The sequence below is a fragment of the Oncorhynchus clarkii genome, chromosome 1, assembly GCF_045791955.1.
Source record: "Oncorhynchus clarkii lewisi isolate Uvic-CL-2024 chromosome 1, UVic_Ocla_1.0, whole genome shotgun sequence".
NCBI lineage: Eukaryota > Metazoa > Chordata > Actinopteri > Salmoniformes > Salmonidae > Oncorhynchus > Oncorhynchus clarkii.
In genome coordinates this window covers 11,543,468-11,561,130 of record NC_092147.1, presented here as the reverse complement: position 1 = coordinate 11,561,130, position 17,663 = coordinate 11,543,468, and the positions used below count along the sequence as shown (strand labels likewise).

General features: G+C 40.6%; 1 protein-coding gene across 1 annotated transcript; it reads right to left on the bottom strand.

Annotated features, from left to right (window-relative positions):
* Nucleotides 1-10,280: 10,280 nt before the first annotated feature.
* LOC139415090 (mutY DNA glycosylase) lies at nucleotides 10,281-17,133 on the bottom strand. Its single transcript, XM_071162891.1, has 12 exons — nucleotides 16,988-17,133; nucleotides 16,529-16,748; nucleotides 16,308-16,376; nucleotides 16,049-16,215; nucleotides 14,911-15,107; nucleotides 14,618-14,702; nucleotides 14,293-14,409; nucleotides 13,959-14,031; nucleotides 13,364-13,493; nucleotides 12,837-12,914; nucleotides 10,524-10,605; nucleotides 10,281-10,362 (listed from the first exon to the last, which is right to left on the bottom strand). The coding sequence occupies exons 2-12, from the start codon at nucleotides 16,732-16,734 to the stop codon at nucleotides 10,334-10,336; spliced, it is 1,233 nt and encodes a 410-aa protein (XP_071018992.1). The 5' UTR covers nucleotides 16,735-16,748; nucleotides 16,988-17,133; the 3' UTR covers nucleotides 10,281-10,333.
* Between the last annotated feature and the right edge of the window lie 530 nt (nucleotides 17,134-17,663).

The following is a 17,663-nucleotide window of genomic DNA, read 5'->3' as shown; positions in this document are numbered from 1 at the left end:
CGTCACTGACTGAAACACTATTAGCGCGCACCACCGCTAACTAGCTAGCCATTTCACATCGGCCACACTCAGTTTGGCCGAGGAGCCAGCTCTAGGAAGAGTCTTGGTGGTTCCAAACTTCTTCCATGTAAGAATGATGGAGGCCACTGTGCTCTTGGGGACCTTCAATTCTGTAGAAATGTTTTGGTAGCCTTCCCCAAACCTGTGCCTCGACACAATCCTTTCTCGGAGCTCTACGGACAATTCCTTCGACCTCATGGCTTGGTTTTTGCTCTGACATGCACTGCCAATTGTGGGACCTTATATAGACAGATGTGTGCCAATCCATTTGTAAAAACATCTCAAGGATGATCAATGGAAACAGGATGCACCTGAGCTCAATTTCGAGTTTCATGGCAAAGGATCTGAATACTTATTTTCATAAGGTAGTTCTGTTTTTTGTTGTTGTTTTTTTTATAACATTTGCACAAATTTCTAAAAACCTGTTTTCATTATGGGTTATTGTAGATTGATGAGGGAAAACAATATTTTAGAATAAGGCTGTAATGTAACAAAATGAGGAAAAGGTCAAGGGGTCTGATTACTTTCCGAATGGACTGTACGTCAGTGGTGTGGAAAGTACTCTGAGAAATGTTCAGTGGTCACCTTAAGGATCATTTGATAATAACCAGCCACAATAGGGATGCCCCTCAGGGGAAACAGCTTCTTTAATACAGCAATGCCCACAAGTACAAGTAGACCCATCTGGCCCAAACATTATGGTAAAAATACAGGGAAAATATATTCCTGTTGGTAGATATGGGTGCTACTACATCCACTTTTGGTTTAAAAAAAAAATGGATTTCACCTACCCCTAACCATGCCCTGTTCAATAGGACCAATGAATGTTGAACATGATTTTCTATATTCACCCACCCAACCATTTAACTTGCTAAGTAGAGACTTGTTAACTAAACTTAATGCTACGATTGATTGTACCCCTGGTCATGGAGTTCTCAGTGACATCCCAAACGATAAGGTATTGAACCAATGTGTAAGTAGGAAAGTTGGGGGTATGACACTGCCTCCCAGTCTATTCTGTCCCAGGTACCAGAAACCTTATGGACGGAGCATTCCAATGAACAGGGACTGATATGCAGTGCCAGCCTAGTGGTAATTAATGTTGATCCCAAGAAGAAACTCCCCAGGTTACCTCAATATCACAATTAAGACGGAGGCAACAGAAGGGATTAGAACGATTATTCAATCACTGCTGGCACAGGGTAAACTGCTTGTAACAAAACGTTTTTGCAACACACCTATTTTTCCAAAACCTGGGACAGATGAGTGGCGCCTGACTCAGGACCTGAGAGCTGTAAATTATGTGGTTATCCCAGTTTATCCTGTGTTACCCAACCCAGTTCCCATCCTGTCATCAGTTCACCTGGAAGCAGAATTGTTTACTGCAATAGATCTCTGTAGTGCGTTTTTCTCTGTTCCAGTGCACAAGGATAGTCAGTACCGGTTTGCATTATATGGGGGACATCTTGGTGGCATCTAGGAGCAGAGAAACACACACTAAGGATGTTACCACAGTAGCACACAAAAGCCACAAGGCATCCAAAAATAAAATATAGCTATGTCCATCTGGGGTTTGGTATTTGGGTCATCATCTCTCCCGTGGTCAGAGCTCCCTCACCGATGCTAAAGTTAAGTCTATTTTAGACTGACCCGAACCAACTACACCCCGCCAGATGAGAGCATTTTTTGGAATGGCAGGTTACTGTCGTTAGCGGATTCCTGACTATTCCATCCTTGCCCCTGATCTTGAGAGCTGTCTTAAAAAGGAAGTTTATCTCTCCACTTCTGAATTGTCTGATGTATTTTATAATTTAGGTGAATTACATATTAATCTCAAAATAATAGACATTTAATGAGTGTGAGGCAGAAAGTGAATATCCAATGGTAATTGGTAATAAATATATACAGTAACATTGTTAGGGTAGAATAAAATACAAACAATGCCTTTCAATATGTAGAAAGTAAAAGGGGACAATGGCATCCCAGTGAACAGACCTTATCATGTTTGTTTTGTTCGTTTTAAAAACCTTAGAATAGGGGTAAAAACAGAACATTGTTTGGCAGTGATCCATGTGCATTAGCAGTGGTGATTGAGAGGGTTATCCCATTGAGAAGAGTAAAAGGATCCTACTTGAAGGATACAGATAGTGAAGGTAACAAAGACAGTCTTCTATTAAGGCAAGTCGTCCGGGTCCTGAGGCAGCAAAGCATCCCCAAACCACCACCATGCTTGATCGTTGGTATAAAGATTCTTACTGTGAAATCCAGTTTGGTTTTCGCCAGACAGAATGGGACCCATCTCATCCAAATTCTTCTCTGTATCATAGAATTCTACAGGAGAATGTCAGGACATCTGTCTGTGAGCTGAAGTGGAAGCGCAGCTGGGACATGCAGCAAGACAATGATCCAAAACACACAATCAGGTCTACATGAATATGGCTAAAAAGCAACACATTTTAAGGTTTGGAATGGCCTAGTCAAAGTCCAGACCTAATCCCAATTGAGATGTTGTGGCAGGACTTGAAACGAGCAGTTCATGCTTGAAAAACCCACTAATGTCACTGAGTTACAGCAGTTCTGCATGAACAAGTGGGCCAAACTTCCTCCACAGAGACGTGAGAGACTGATCAACAACTACAGGAAGTGTTTGGTTGGAGTCATTGCAGCTAAAGGTGGCACAACCAGTTATTGAGTGTAAGGGGGCAATTACTTTTAAACTCAGGGCATTGGGTGTTGTATAACTTTAAGGAAATAAATAAACTAAGTATGTAATTGTTGTGTTATTTGTTCACTCAGGTTCCCTTTATCTAATAGGTTTAGGTTGAAGATCTGATAACATTCAGTATATAAAAAAATGCAAAAGTAGAGAAAATGAGAAAGGTGGTAAATACTTTTTTACAGCTCAGTGTACACAACTGGAGCTGGATTGACCTTATATGTAGTACATTTTGATATCTGTTGACTGTGTGAGGGAGGCTGATGGTGAATGTCCCATTTTTCAACATTCAGTATGAAAAATATACAACAATAGAGAAGATTAGAAAGGGGGGGGCAAGTGCTTTTTCACAGCACCGTATCTCTCAGTATTGGCCACCATTAAGTGGATATTTGAGTGATATAAAATGAACTATACCTTCTAGAAAGTATGAATGGTTTAGGTTAACTTCCCATCCTTCGTGCCTGTCATGCAGCAAAAGTGTGCATTTCCCGATGTACTGTCAGCTGATAATGTTTACTTTGCAAGCTACCGGTAGAAACTTTATAGAAATGGCTAAACATATAATGGTAAGTATTTTTTAAAGATGTATTTTTTTTAATTACCTTTATTTAACTAGGCAAGTCAGTTGAGAACAAACAAATTAAGAACAAAACCCTAACCCGGACGACCCTGGGCCAATTGTGCACCGCCCTATGGGACTCCCAATCATGACCGGTTGTGATACCACCTGGAATCAAACCAGGTTCTGTAGTGACGCCTCTAGCACTGAGATGCTGTATCTTAGACCGCTTCACCACTCGCGAGCCCTACTAGTAGACCTAATGTACTTTTTTCTCCAACAAATGTAGGCCTACCTAGTGAAGTTGTGATGGCTAGCTAATAAACTAACTTTCAGGGGATAAACTAGACGGCTATATACAAATATTGTTTGATGTGCTTGCTAACAATAGTGGTGATGACAGTAGTCCAACCGACAACTTTACCAGGACGAGGACTTACTGATGTCAAGCTCTTTCCAAAAGCCCAATCTCTGATGAAGCAAGCTAAATGACACATGTTGTTTGCTTAGCTAGCTAGCTAGCTACATACCAAACAGATAGTCTACCCTCACGTATCTGAAATTGCATGATGATTTAATGTTTCCTGATCATGAATAGCACGCAGTTACTTGTTGTATATCTCTGATGATAGAGCTAAATGTGGAATAAACGGAAATATGTAGTTCTGACTATCCTCTTCAAGAGGGGGATGATATTACAACAAAATAGTTATAACGTATTTAACAATCCCTTAATAATGGCACTAAGTCAATGGCATTTGAAATGAGACAAATATTCCCTCCCCACAAAAAAAATGAAAAGAAATCATGATAACTATGTAAAGGTTCTATAATTCCTTAAACCAACCCTTCAATTTAATCCTGACCTTGAGGCCTCAGGAATGTTACGTTTTAGCTGACACACTCACGCCCGTACACACTCACACACAGAGCAAGTTACAAACATTCTTGACTTCAGTGGAGACAGCGGCCTCCTGCAGGGTAGGGTGTAGTAGTGGCCTATGCATTCCATCCATCTTGAGAGCCATTCAAACCCACACAATATACTGTCTGTCTGGTGGATGCGAGAGAAGATACAAACCACCATACAAACCACCTAAAGGAACAACAGCAACAGGAAATCCTAATGATTTAAGGAAAAGCCTATCTAGCACACTAATACAAACTTAGAATTACATGAGTCAGAATAACAAGTCCTTCATTCAGAATTTTGAATGAGAAATGACATGAGTCAGTATAATAATCATGTACAGTTGAAGTCGGAAGGTAACATACACTTAGGTTGGAGTCATTAAAACTCGTTTTTTAACCACTCCACACATTTCTTGTTAACAATCTAGTTTTGGCAAGTCGGTTAGAACATCTACTTTGTGCATGACACAAGTCATTTTTCCAACAATTGTCTACAGACAGATTATTTCACTTATAATTCACTATATCACAATTTCAGTGGGTCAGAAGTTTACATACACTAAGTTGACTGTGCCTTTAAACAGCTCGGAAAATTCCAGAAAATGATGGCAGGGCTTTAAAAGCTTCAGCTTCATCATCTGAGTCAATTGGAGGTGTACCTATGGATGCATTTCAAGGCCTACCTTCAAACTCAGTGCCCCTTTGCTTGGGAAAATGGGAAAATCAAAAGAAATTAGCTAAGACCTCAGAAAAGAATGATAGACCTCCACAAGTCTGGTTCATCCTTGGGAGCAATTTCCAAACGCCTGAAGGTACCACATTCATCTGTACAAACAGTAGTATGCAAGTATAAACACCATGGGACCACGCAGCCGTCATACTGCTCAAGAAGGAGACGCGTTCTGTCTCCTAAAGATGAATGGACTTTGGTGAGAAAAGTGCAAATCAATCCCAGAGCAACAGCAAAGGACCTTGTGAAGATGCTGGCGGAAACAGGTACAAAAGTATCTATATCCACAGTGAAACAAGTCCTATATCGACACACCCTGAAAGGCCGCTCAGTAAGGAAGAAGCCACTGCTCCAAAACAGCCATAAAAAAAGCCAGAATAGGGTTTGCAACTGCACATGGGGACAAATATCATACTTTTTGGAGAAATGTTCTCTGGTCTGACGAAACAAAAATAGAACTGTTTGGCCATAATGACCATCGTTTGGAGGAAAAAGGGAGATGTTTGCAAGCCGAAGAACACCATCCCAACCGTGAAGCATGGGGGTGGCAGCATCATGTTGTGGTGGTGCTTTGCTGCAGGAGGGACTGGGGCACTTCCAAAATAGAAGGCATGATGAGGAATGGAAATTATGTGGATATATTGAAGCAGCATCTCAAGACATCAGTCCTGAAGTTAAAGCTTGGTGGACAATGGATAATGACCTCAAGCATACTTCCAAAGTTGTGGGAAAATGGCTTAAGGATAACAAAGTCAAGGTATTGGAGTGGCCATCACAAAGCCCTTTGTTGGCTTTGTGCAAGCAAGGAGGCCTACAAACCTGTTACACCAGCTCTGAGCAGGAGGAATGGGCCAAAATTCACCCAACTTATTGTGGGAAGCTTGTGGAAGGCTACCTGACATGTTTGACCCAAGTTAAACTATTTAAAGGCAACGCTACCAAATACTAATTGAGTGTATGTAAACTTCAGACCCACTGGGAATGTGATGAAAGAAATAAAATATGAAATAAATCACTACTATTATTCTGACATTTCACATTCTTATAATAAAGTGGTGATCCTAACTGACCTAAGATAGAGAATTTTTACTAGGATAAAATGTCAGGAATTGTGAAAAACTGAGTTTAAATGTATTTGGCTAACACAGAACCCAAACCGGCTGTGCGCGTGCACCATCTTGCATACATTTATTTTGTCCCCCCACACCAAACGAGAACACGAAACGCAGGTTAAAATATCAAAACAAACTCTGAACCAATTCTATTAATTTGGGGACAGGTCGAAAAGCATTAAACATTTATGGCAATTTAGCTAGTTAGCTTGCACTTCCTAGCTAATTTGTCCATTTTTGCGAGCTTGCTGTAGCTAATTTATCCTGGGATATAAACATTGAGTTGTTATTTTACCTGAAATGCACAAGGTCCTCTAATCCACACATAAAACGGTCAACCGAATTGTTACTAGTCATCTCTCTTCCTTCCAGGCCTTTTCTTCTCTTGACTTTATATTGCGATTCGCAACTTTCATAAATTAGGTGCAGTACTGACACTGACCTCGTTTGTCTTTCAGTCACCCACGTGGGTATAACCAATGAGCTGGCACGTGGGTACCTGCTTCTATAAACCAATGAGGAGATGGGAGAGGCAGGAATTGCAGCGCGATCTTTGTCAGAAATACACCTGATTTCTATTTTTCTATTATGGCAACTCAGATGCTCGTTGGCGCGCACGAGCAGTGTGGGTGCAATAATTGAATAACATAGATTTCCACATTTATGTGATCAGCCTGTAAGGTGTATGTAAACTTCCAACTTCAACTGTACATTTTTAAAAAGGCACACATAGCCTACATATCAATGCATACGCAGACGACACCATTCTGTATACTTCTGGCCCTTCTTTGGAAACTGTGTTAACAACCCTCCAGGCAAGCTTCAATGCCATACAACTCTCCTTCCGTGGCCTCCAATTGCTCTTAAATACAAGTAAAACTAAATGCATGCTCTTCAAACGATCGCTGCCTGCACCTGCCCGCCTGTCCAACATCACTACTCTGGACGGCTCTGACTTAGAATACGTGGACAACTACAAATACCTAGGTGTCTGGTTAGACTGTAAACTCTCCTTCCAGACCCACATCAAACATCTCCAATCCAAAGTTAAATCTAGAATTGGCTTCCTATTTCGCAACAAAGCATCCTTCACTCATGCTGCCAAACATACCCTTGTAAAACTGACCATCCTACCAATCCTCGACTTCGGCGATGTCATTTACAAAGTAGCCTCCAATACCCTACTCAACAAATTGGATGCTTTGTCACCAAAGCCCCATATACTACCCACCATTGCGACCTGTACGCTCTTGTTGGCTGGCCCTCGCTTCATACTCGTCGCCAAACCCACTGGCTCCATGTCATCTACAAGACCCTGCTAGGTAAAGTCCCCCCTTATCTCAGCTCGCTGGTCACCATAGCATCTCCCACCTGTAGCACACGCTCCAGCAGGTATATCTCTCTAGTCACCCCCAAAACCAATTATTTCTTTGGCCGCCTCCCCTTCCAGTTCTCTGCTGCCAATGACTGGAACGAACTACAAAAATCTCTGAAACTGGAAACACTTATCTCCCTCACTAGCTTTAAGCACCAACTGTCAGAGCAGCTCACAGATTACTGCACCTGTACATAGCCCACCTATAATTTAGCCCAAACAACTACCTCTTTCCCTACTGTATTTATTTATTTTGCTCTTTGCACCCCATTATTTTTATTTCTACTTTGCACATTCTTCCACTGCAAATCTACCATTCCAGTGTTTTACTTGCTATATTGTATTTACTTTGCCACCGTGGCCTTTTTTTTGCCTTTACCTCCCTTATCTCACCTCATTTGCTCACATCATATATAGACTTGTTTATACTGTATTATTGACTGTGTTTGTTTTACTCCATGTGTAACTCTGTGTCATTGTATGTGTCGAACTGCTTTGCTTTATCTTGGCCAGGTCGCAATTGTAAATGAGAACTTGTTCTCAACTTGCCTACCAGGTTAAATAAAGGTGAAATAAATAAAGAAATAAAAAATATACACAAACTATCTAGGTCAAATAGGGGAGAGGCATTGTAGTGCGAGGTGTTGCTTTATCTGTTTTTTTAAACCAGGTTTGCTGTTTATTTGAGCAATATGAGATAGAAGGAAGTTCCATGCAATAAGGGCTCTATATAATACTTATGTTTTCTTGAATTTGTTCTGGATATGGGGACTATGAAAAGACCCCTGATGGCATGTCTGGTGGGATACGTGTGTGTCAGAGCTGTGTGTAAGTTGACTATGCAAACAATTTGGGATTTTCAACACATTATTGTTTCTTATAAAAAGAAGTGATGCAGTCAGTCTCTCCTCAACTCTTAGCCAAGAGAGACTGGCATGCACAGTATTTATATCAGCCCTCTGATTACAATTAAGAGCAAAACGTGCCGCTCTGTTCTGGGCCAGCTGCAGCTTAACTAGATCTTTCCTTACAGCATTATACCACACAACTGGACAATAATCAAGATTAGACAAAACTAGAGCCTGCAGAACTTGCTTTTTGGAGTGTGGTGTCCAAAAAATTATAATAATCACCATTGGCCTCATGGTAAAATCCTTGAGCAGTTTTCCTTCCTCTACAGGCAACTGAGTTAAGAAGGACACCTGTATATGTGTAGTGACTGGGTGTATTGATATACTGTACCATCACAAGCCTAATTAAAAACTTCACCATGCTCAAAGGGACATTCAGCATCTGCTTTTTTAATTTGTATACATCTACCAATCTGTGCCCTTTGCGAGTTATCGGAAAACCTCCCTTGTCATTGTGGTCAAATCTGTGCTTGAAAATCCCTACTTGATTGAGGGACCTTACAGATAATTGTACGTATGTGGTACAGAGATGAGGTAAATGTTAAACACAATTATTGAACACAGGATGAGTCCATAAAACTTGTGATTTTTTAGCACATTTTTACTCCTGAATTTATTTACACTTGCATAACAAATGGGTAGATTGGTACCCAGACTATACGTGGTAAACAGTCTGTTTATCATTCCACTTCTTGCCTCTCCTGTCATTTACCAAAGATAATGTTTTTTGGCAATCTCAACGTTCAATATGAAGTTGCTCATTGGTTGTTGTAAATAACATTAGTATTTTCCATGACAACATGTGGATCCTGAAAAACAGAATTATAATTATAACAAAGTCCAAAACAAATATGCAGCTGTTAGCTAGGCAAATTGGTGTATTGTGAGGCTTAAAATCGAAGCGAAGACATTTTGGTTGGAATTGCAGTATGTATTTAGTTGAGAATTTAGACATGTGCTAGCAATTATTGACAGACTGGTTTTCGTTTGAAGATTAAAATCCGGGATCCTTGGTTTGAGCAAATCTGGATCCTTAGGACGTCTGCTAGGGGAGTAAAACGCTCTGAATTTACGAACAGACAATCAAATCAAAGTTTATTTGTCATGTTCGCAAAATACAACAGGTGTAGTAGACCTTATAGTGAAATGCTTACTTACAGATTCTAACCAATAGTGCAAAAAAGGTAGGTGAACAATAGGTAAGTAAATAAATAAAACAACAGTAAAAAGACAGGCTATATAAAGTAGCGAGGCTATATACAGACACTGGTTAGTCGGGCCAATTGAGGTAGTATGTACATGAATGTATAGTTAAAGTGACTATGCATATATGATAAACAGAGAGCAGCAGCAGCGTAAAAGAGGGGTGGGTGGGTGGGGGGGGGGGGGGTTGGCTTGCGGTTTGGGGGTAAAAACTGTTAAGAATCCTTTTCGTCTTAGACTTGGCACTCCAAAACCGCTTGACAGCGCTCTGAATTTACAAACGCGCTGAGCGCACTCTGGCACTCCAGATTTAATTTACGAACACACCCCAAATGTAAATTTAAAATGATTACGGTAAAGGTTAGGTTATGGTTAAGGTAGGAGTTAAGGTTTAGGGTAGGGATGTCCAAATGATTCCGGATAGCACTGAACGTTATGGTATCAGGACCAAATCCTTATCTCCTTGAGCTCATTTATGATAGAATGTTCATATTTGAAGAAAGACAAGTTTCTTTGGCAAATGACAGCAGGGCAAGCAAGAAGTGGAGTATTAGCTATAAACACTGGTACCCAGGCTAAACCACTTATTCTCTTAATTTGAAAGGCATTTCTCATGGTTACAGTTGCTAAGCAAATCGGTTAAAAAACAATATGGGCTGAATACTTTGTTATTTTTATTGATTTATTTTACTGTAACATGAAAATAAAGTGTCAACTATTATACAAAATGGCATGCCTGTACTTTGTCTGGTTCAGTCTTCTGAGCTCTGGTGCTCCAAAACTGTAAATAAAAATATGAAAGATTTTAATTTGAAATTCTATTTTGTAATGGAAAGTTATAGTAATATAAAAGTTAAATAAACTTTAAATAAATAAGGCTTAGGGATACACGTTTACTTACACAAATATTACAAAACTAAAGAGAAAGTCTCATACAATTACCTTCCGAAATGTTGACTTTATTTGATAACAGGATATCTGCTTGAATTTCATCCATCGTCATGTAGAAAGTCTCAGGTTTGTGCTAAAAAAATTGTAGAGAAGCAAACAAAACAATTTTTAAAATAAAAGTAATTTGAATGCATTGTAATCTCCAAAATAGTGAAGACTCGGACCCAATGATTTATATACATATATACACCCTGCCACCATCTTGGCACGACCCCACCGTTGTAAAAAAAAATATTTTGAAAGCTATAGAAATTGATTTATTACTGTCTACATTAGTTTGCCACATTTCTATTACAGATACCTTAGTGCATACCTCAATTATATTATGTGAGATCAACGTTAAAAAAAGAATGAAAACATCTATAAAAAAAAATCTTAAGGTACTAATGTTACTGTTCCCACTACAACAATACTTAAATACATGTAGTTTTGTCCTTGAAACATTTCATTGAAATACTATAGAATTCCATTCATTCCTATGGATGACTGTGCCTTCACTGGAATGTGCCAATATGGCCAACCCGTGGTTTCAAAGCCTCTCAATAGCCAATACATAGCATCAACAGTCTAGGGTTTATACACATCATTGCTCAGACCAGTTTGCCACTCGAGCCAGTGCCAGTCAGTCTGGCTAACACCTAACTCAAAGTACTCCTGACTTCTGAGTCTAGAAAGGCTATTTTGATGTTGTCGAGACTCGGCACAATGCGTCGATAATGCATGAGATGTGCTTTTTTACTGATTGGTTCTGCTCTGTGTCTTTCTCACTCAAACCAACAAGGACGACCACACACAGCCCCAGAGTGCCACCCCCTTTCAATTCAACTGTTGGATTTTCAAATCCAAAAAACGTGAGTCCTAATCTCCACCCCCCAGGAAAGGAAAAACATTTGAGAGAATCAATCAAAACTCAGCAGAAATAAGGACAACTCTGAGCGAACACTGCATTTAAAACGGCGTTCTGTCCAGACCAGCATGTCACAGCCCTCTGCTGTGGATCACGTGAGTCGTGTCAGTATGGAAGCATTCACTTATGGCAGGTCTGTTCGAGACATAACTTTCAACAGAATGGATGTCCCTGAGTCTGCTGTGTGTCAGGTGTGCACCCACTGGGCAAAACTGGTTGAATCAGCATTATTTCCACATAATTTAACCCCCCCAAAAAAAATCGAAGTGATGACATTGGATCAACGTGGGAAACTGATTGGATTTGCAAAAAGTCATCAACATAAGAGCATTGTCTTTTTTTCACCAAACTTCTAACCTTAATCCAATGACATTGTGACATTTTGTTGATTTCATGTTGAATTCCCGTTAGTTGACAACCAATTAAATGTAAATCAAAACTAGACATGTAAACCATGTGTAACCACACCAGCCCAGGACTTCCACATCCAGCTTCTTTACCTGCGAGATCGTCTGAGACCAGCCACCCGGACAGCTGATGAAACTGTGGGTTTCCGTCTCAGGGAAGCTCATTTGCGTGCTCGTCGTCCTCACCAGGGTCTTGACCTGACTGCAGTTAGGCGTCGTAAACGAATTCAGTGGGAAAATACTAGTTCAATGGCCAATGGCATGCTGGAGAAGAATGCTATTCACGGATGGGCCTATACAGCTGCCATGGGGAATTTCTGGTTCTACCTGGATTTTGTTGGAGAGGCTTCCATTAAAGAACACCCTCTGTGTTCTGTTAGACAGGTAACTCTTTATCCACAATATAGCAGGGGGTCTAAAGCCATAACACATGAAACATTTTTTTTCCAGCAACAGACTATGATCGATAATGTCAAAAGCCACACTGAAGTCTGACAAAACAGCCCCCAAAATTGGTGATAAAAACATTTCTCTGAGCCAATCATTTGTCATTGAGCACGTTTGGAATGCTCTGGATCAATGTGTACGACAGCGTGTTCCAGTCTTAACGCCAATATCAAGCAACTTCACACAGCCATTGAAGAGGAGTGGGACAACATTCCACAGGTCACAATCATCACCCTGATCAACTCTATGTGAAGTAGATGTGTTGCGCTGCATGAGGCAAATGGTGGTCACACCAGATACTGACTGGTTTTATGATCCACGCCCCTACCTTTTTTTTTAAAGGTATCTGTGACCAACAGATGCGTATCTGTATTCCCACTCATGTGAAATCCATAGATTAGGGCCTAATGAATTGATTTCAATTGAATGGTGTCCTTATATGAACTGTAACTCTGTAAAATCTTTGAAATTGTAGCATGTTGTGTTTATATTTTGGTTCAGTGTAGATGCATACTCTTACATACAAAATAGATTTCAGCTCACCATGAAGGCTGCAAACAGATTGATACCCATGGTTCTGCGTACATGCTCCTCCACCACTGGGTATGTACGGACAAAATGCTAAAGACAAAGGCAGAGATAAGACTTGGCTTGAGTGATTACATTCTACACTGTACAGGTTGGTATCTACTCTGTACCGCTATACAGGGTGGTATCTACTCTGTACTGATATACAGGATAGTATACAGAATGTCTGAGATTTTGTTGTCTTTGGAATCTACAAAATTAAAAACTATCACAACAGTGATAGATGTGCAAATGCATTCTAGATGAATGCATTTCTTTTCTACTGTGTGTGTGTGTCAGGGTTTGGGTCAATTCAGAAAGTAAACTGAAATTCCAATTCAATATTGAAAAAAGCAACTTTTTTCAATGACTCCTTAATAAACTGAAAAGTAGAATAGATTTATTTCAAAAGTTGTTCCATGTTTTATTCAAATCACTTCCTGAATTGACTGCCATCAATTCCCCAACTCTGGTGTGTACTTATTTGATTCGATTTGATTTACCTCCAGCGCCAGGCTGGCCTGTCTCTGGGCGTCAGCATGCTCCTGGTTTCCCATAGCATACATCAAGTGGTGCACCACTCTGAGAGGAAGCAGTTGCTGGGACAGCTCCTGACTCCCCTGAGCAAGCAACCTTCAGCACGTACAGTCAAAACGGTCAGCATTGGTATATGATGATCATGAACATTACTGTTACACATATCATAAAAATAAAATTTAACCAGTCAAGTCAGGTAAGAACAAATTCTTATTTACAATGACGGGCTACACCGGCCAAACTCTGCCGACGCTGGGCCAATTGTGCGCCGCCCTATGGGACTCCCAATCACGGCCGGTTGTGATACAGCCTGGATTGTACTAATTGTACTGATCTATATGTCATTACATTTAAAGTACTAAATATGGGCTGAGTGGCAATATAAAATAACAAGCAAATCACTTCTAAGTTAACAAGTGAGTGACAAATAAATCAGATTAGCCGCTGATACTACTAATATACAGCATTTAACTTCAGTTTCAGACAGTTTGTGGCAAATTCACAGACCATGTCAGAATGACATTTCTAAGGGATACCCATACATGAGGGTTCTGACTTCACCTTAAAGCTTTGGCTGACGCAGCTTGTTGGACATACACTGGCAGGGATTCAGTCATCTTGGTCATTTCTGGGTCTGATGGAATGGACATCAACACATCAATAACAGTTCAAGTGTTTTTTTGAGACAAAACTCTTTGCTGAAAGGGTATCTACATTGCTTTAGGCATGATGACTATGTTAAAAGACGTATGCAATATCACATCTTGTGTGAAAAAAATGGACTGTTAGAACTGTAGCAAGAAACATCCTATAGGGTTGCTCTTAGTGGGTTGCAATGAGAACTACACAATGATTTTTTTTTTACTGGGGAACCAATAAGGAGAAGATGTGAGACCTTCCAGGATCTTGTATGTCTGCATTCCCTCCGTAGCCGGTTTGAGCAGATCTACGAGACCTGTGAGCAGCGCCGGTCTGACCTCATACTGCCTGAGATCTGTGATCAGCTCAATAGCTGGGAGAGAGAGAGGGGGGAGATAGACAACACAATAATTACAAAAGAGATTATGAAATAATACTGCATACTATAGGAATCAGATACTACAGCGTGAAGTACAAGCGGATGTTGAAGATGTCAATGGAAGAGATCTGTATTTGAAATACATGTAGAACAGGCTGTCTGGATAACTGAGAGTTGACACGCACACCTAGCTATTACTTACCCTCATATTGCACCTCCAAATGCAGGGACCTCAACAAATTCAACAGAGGTCCCACGATGCTGGGGTGGGCTTCCTTCACTATGTCCTGTTAGGGGTCAGAATTATATCCAATCATTTACCTTCATAAATACACTCAAGCCACAGCAGTCAGGTGTGTATGACAAGGTCACACACAGCTGGATTTTCAACTGTTATGTCCCATGGTAGTTGAACCCATGTGTGTGTGTGTAAGCGCACTTGAATGCATGCCTGTGTGTCAGTAAGCGTGTATGACTGCCTGTGTGTAGTTATACTTGTACTATGCGGAGGGTCTGCAAGACCAGTTGCTGGGCCTTGGGCGAGATACAGGTCAGCAGGGCAATCAGACCTCTGTACACCTGGTTCTGGTATTTGGGGTTTCCATGGGCCAGGGACTCCAACAGGGCCCGTGCTGTCTCTTGGGTCCCCTCTGTCTTGGACTTGGCCAGACACTCTGCAATGGCTCTCACACCTGCAAGCCACGTGGACAGGAAACAGTGGACACAGTGATATGGTCTGAGAACCAATCAAGCAACATTAACCAATCAACAACACACACCCTTCGCTCCTCTAGGTCCTTCTCCCTTCAGCAGCCCCGCAGCTGACTAAAAACTAGGGGTGACAGGACTTTGTTGCGCGGCTCCATGGCTATTGAACGCACTTCGACACTATTAGGGCTGCAGAATCTCTGTCCTCCTGTAGCCCTTTCCTGCAGACAAATGACTATTGGACTTATGGGTGGAATGTTATTCATATTTCTCAATATATCATTAATAAACATCACTTTTTTAACATCCAAAAATCTGCTGTTTCTATGTCAAACAGTTGTTATATTTCAGTCTTCTGTGATGTATATAAAGTGTAATATTGAGGTGCAAACTCAAAATGGTATACATTTCAACTCTGTGGTACAGGTGTCTTATTTTTTTGTTGTTGCCCATAACCATGTGTGAGGTGTATACTTTGGTTTCAAAGTAGATTTGTTTAAAACTACCCTGATTTAGCCCAATGCAGTAAAAGGTTATTAAGGCACAGCTCAAGACCGTGCTGTTCAAAAACGCTTTCAAGGACCTCTGCTAATTCGATTCTCATGTCCTCCGGATCTGGCGACACCTATATATAGCTTTGATGGATGTCTATGTTCTAAGTTCTGTGTTTTGGATTTTTTTGTATTATTATTTGTTTGTATTTTTTTTGCGCCGTGAGTCTGAGAAAAGCGCTTTACAAATGTAATGAATTATTATTATTTGCCAATCAGTCTTTAATCATAGACTGAAACACATTTTGGAGCAATAACAGCGAATCATTTCTCTCTACATAGATCATTTCAATTTGAACTGTAATAATTTAGAAATCCAACCGCATACTAAAAACACGGTATGTATCATAGAGATAGTTTGGTGAGTTGTTTACCATAGCTTTCGCAGATTAGCTCTTTGTACTTGCGTCCAGCGTTGGAGACTATCTGAAGCAGCCGAATGGCCTCTGCCTTGTCCTCCTCCTTGGTCTGTTTCTGACCTAAGATCTCCAGGAGGGTTAGGACCCCTCCAACCTCCAGGAACTCTATGAGATAACGATGACTGTGGAAAGATCAAGGGTATGTGACTAAAACTTATGGTGCAAGAGATTAATGTGTTAGCTATACAAATTCAGACAATGTTTTTCCACTCACTTGCTAGCTGCAGAGAGAAACACTCCAACTGCTTTCAGTTGAAGACCTAAGCATGTTCCGAACATGTAGCTGAATGCGCCTGAGTAAATGAAAATGACAAAATACACCACATTTGTTTTGCGTCACCTTCTCCAAACATGCTGCCTTTGTATGTGGATATAAATGACACCATAGCACTGGACTGGTTATCTAACCACATCAAATGCATTATGCAAGGATACGTCAGCCTCATCCAGGCGGTGAGCCGAGCCAGAAAGAGACTGGCAACCTGTGCGAATTCCAGTTCTAACTCAGGGCAAGTCTTTCCAGTGTTTTGAGTCACAAAAACGGTCAGCATGCGGTTGCGCACCGTCTTGTTGCCATGATCCCACTCTTGAAGGAAACTCAGAACTTTACTGATAGCTGCTTGTTCCTTGCTTGTGGACATTACTGCTTTTGACACTGTCAAACAGAGAGTACAAAGCAGAGCTTTAATGCGGAACAAGTAGCTAGCTAGATGACCTAACTAGCCTTTTAATAACAATACCTAACTATTCTAGCTACTGTACAGTAGCTAGCTAAAAGCCTGCTTTTAGACGTTTGAACCAAATGCATAACTAGCAAGGCATGTTATCGAGTGAGTCGCACATAAGTACGCCTATATTGAAACGTGAATTGCTTTGTTGAAAATAATCGATTACCTGCTGTTAGTATACTGCCAAAACGACAAGCTGGAAATCACAGCTGTCTCGAGTTGTGTGTTGCTTAGCAGCGTTGCCTCCTCCCACCTGGTACAGTGCGCCATAGAACTAGAAAAAGTCCGCCTTTTTGGGAAGGGAATTGGTCAGCTGTGGTTTGCTAGTACTGTCAGAAGATGTCCTGTAAAACAATGAATTTGAATATTATCTGCACTGTATGTTTGTTAGCTAAGCTAGCCAGACAGTTTGACGAATGATTCCAAACATTTTTATAATTAACTGCCAACATTCCATTCCAACAATGCATTCATTCCACAGCCACTGAGGTTTTAACTAGATGGTATACAGTTTGTCAGATTTGACTTTTTGTAAAAGGTTAGGAAAGGTTACTTAGTAGGTTAGAAGAACTAACATAACAGGTTAGGATAATGAGGTTAAGGTTGGGAAAAAGGTTAGCTAAAATTTTAACTTTTGGCATTAATTTGACAAAAGCTATATGTTTTCTAGCCATGACCATACACTGACTGAAATCAGCTGATGTTTTATTTGTTTTTATTTTAACCTTTATTTAACTAGGCAAGTCAGTTAAGAACAAATTCTTATTTACAATGACGGCCTATACCGGCCAAACCCGGCCGATACTGGGCCAGTTCTGCGCCGCCCAATGGGACTCCCAATC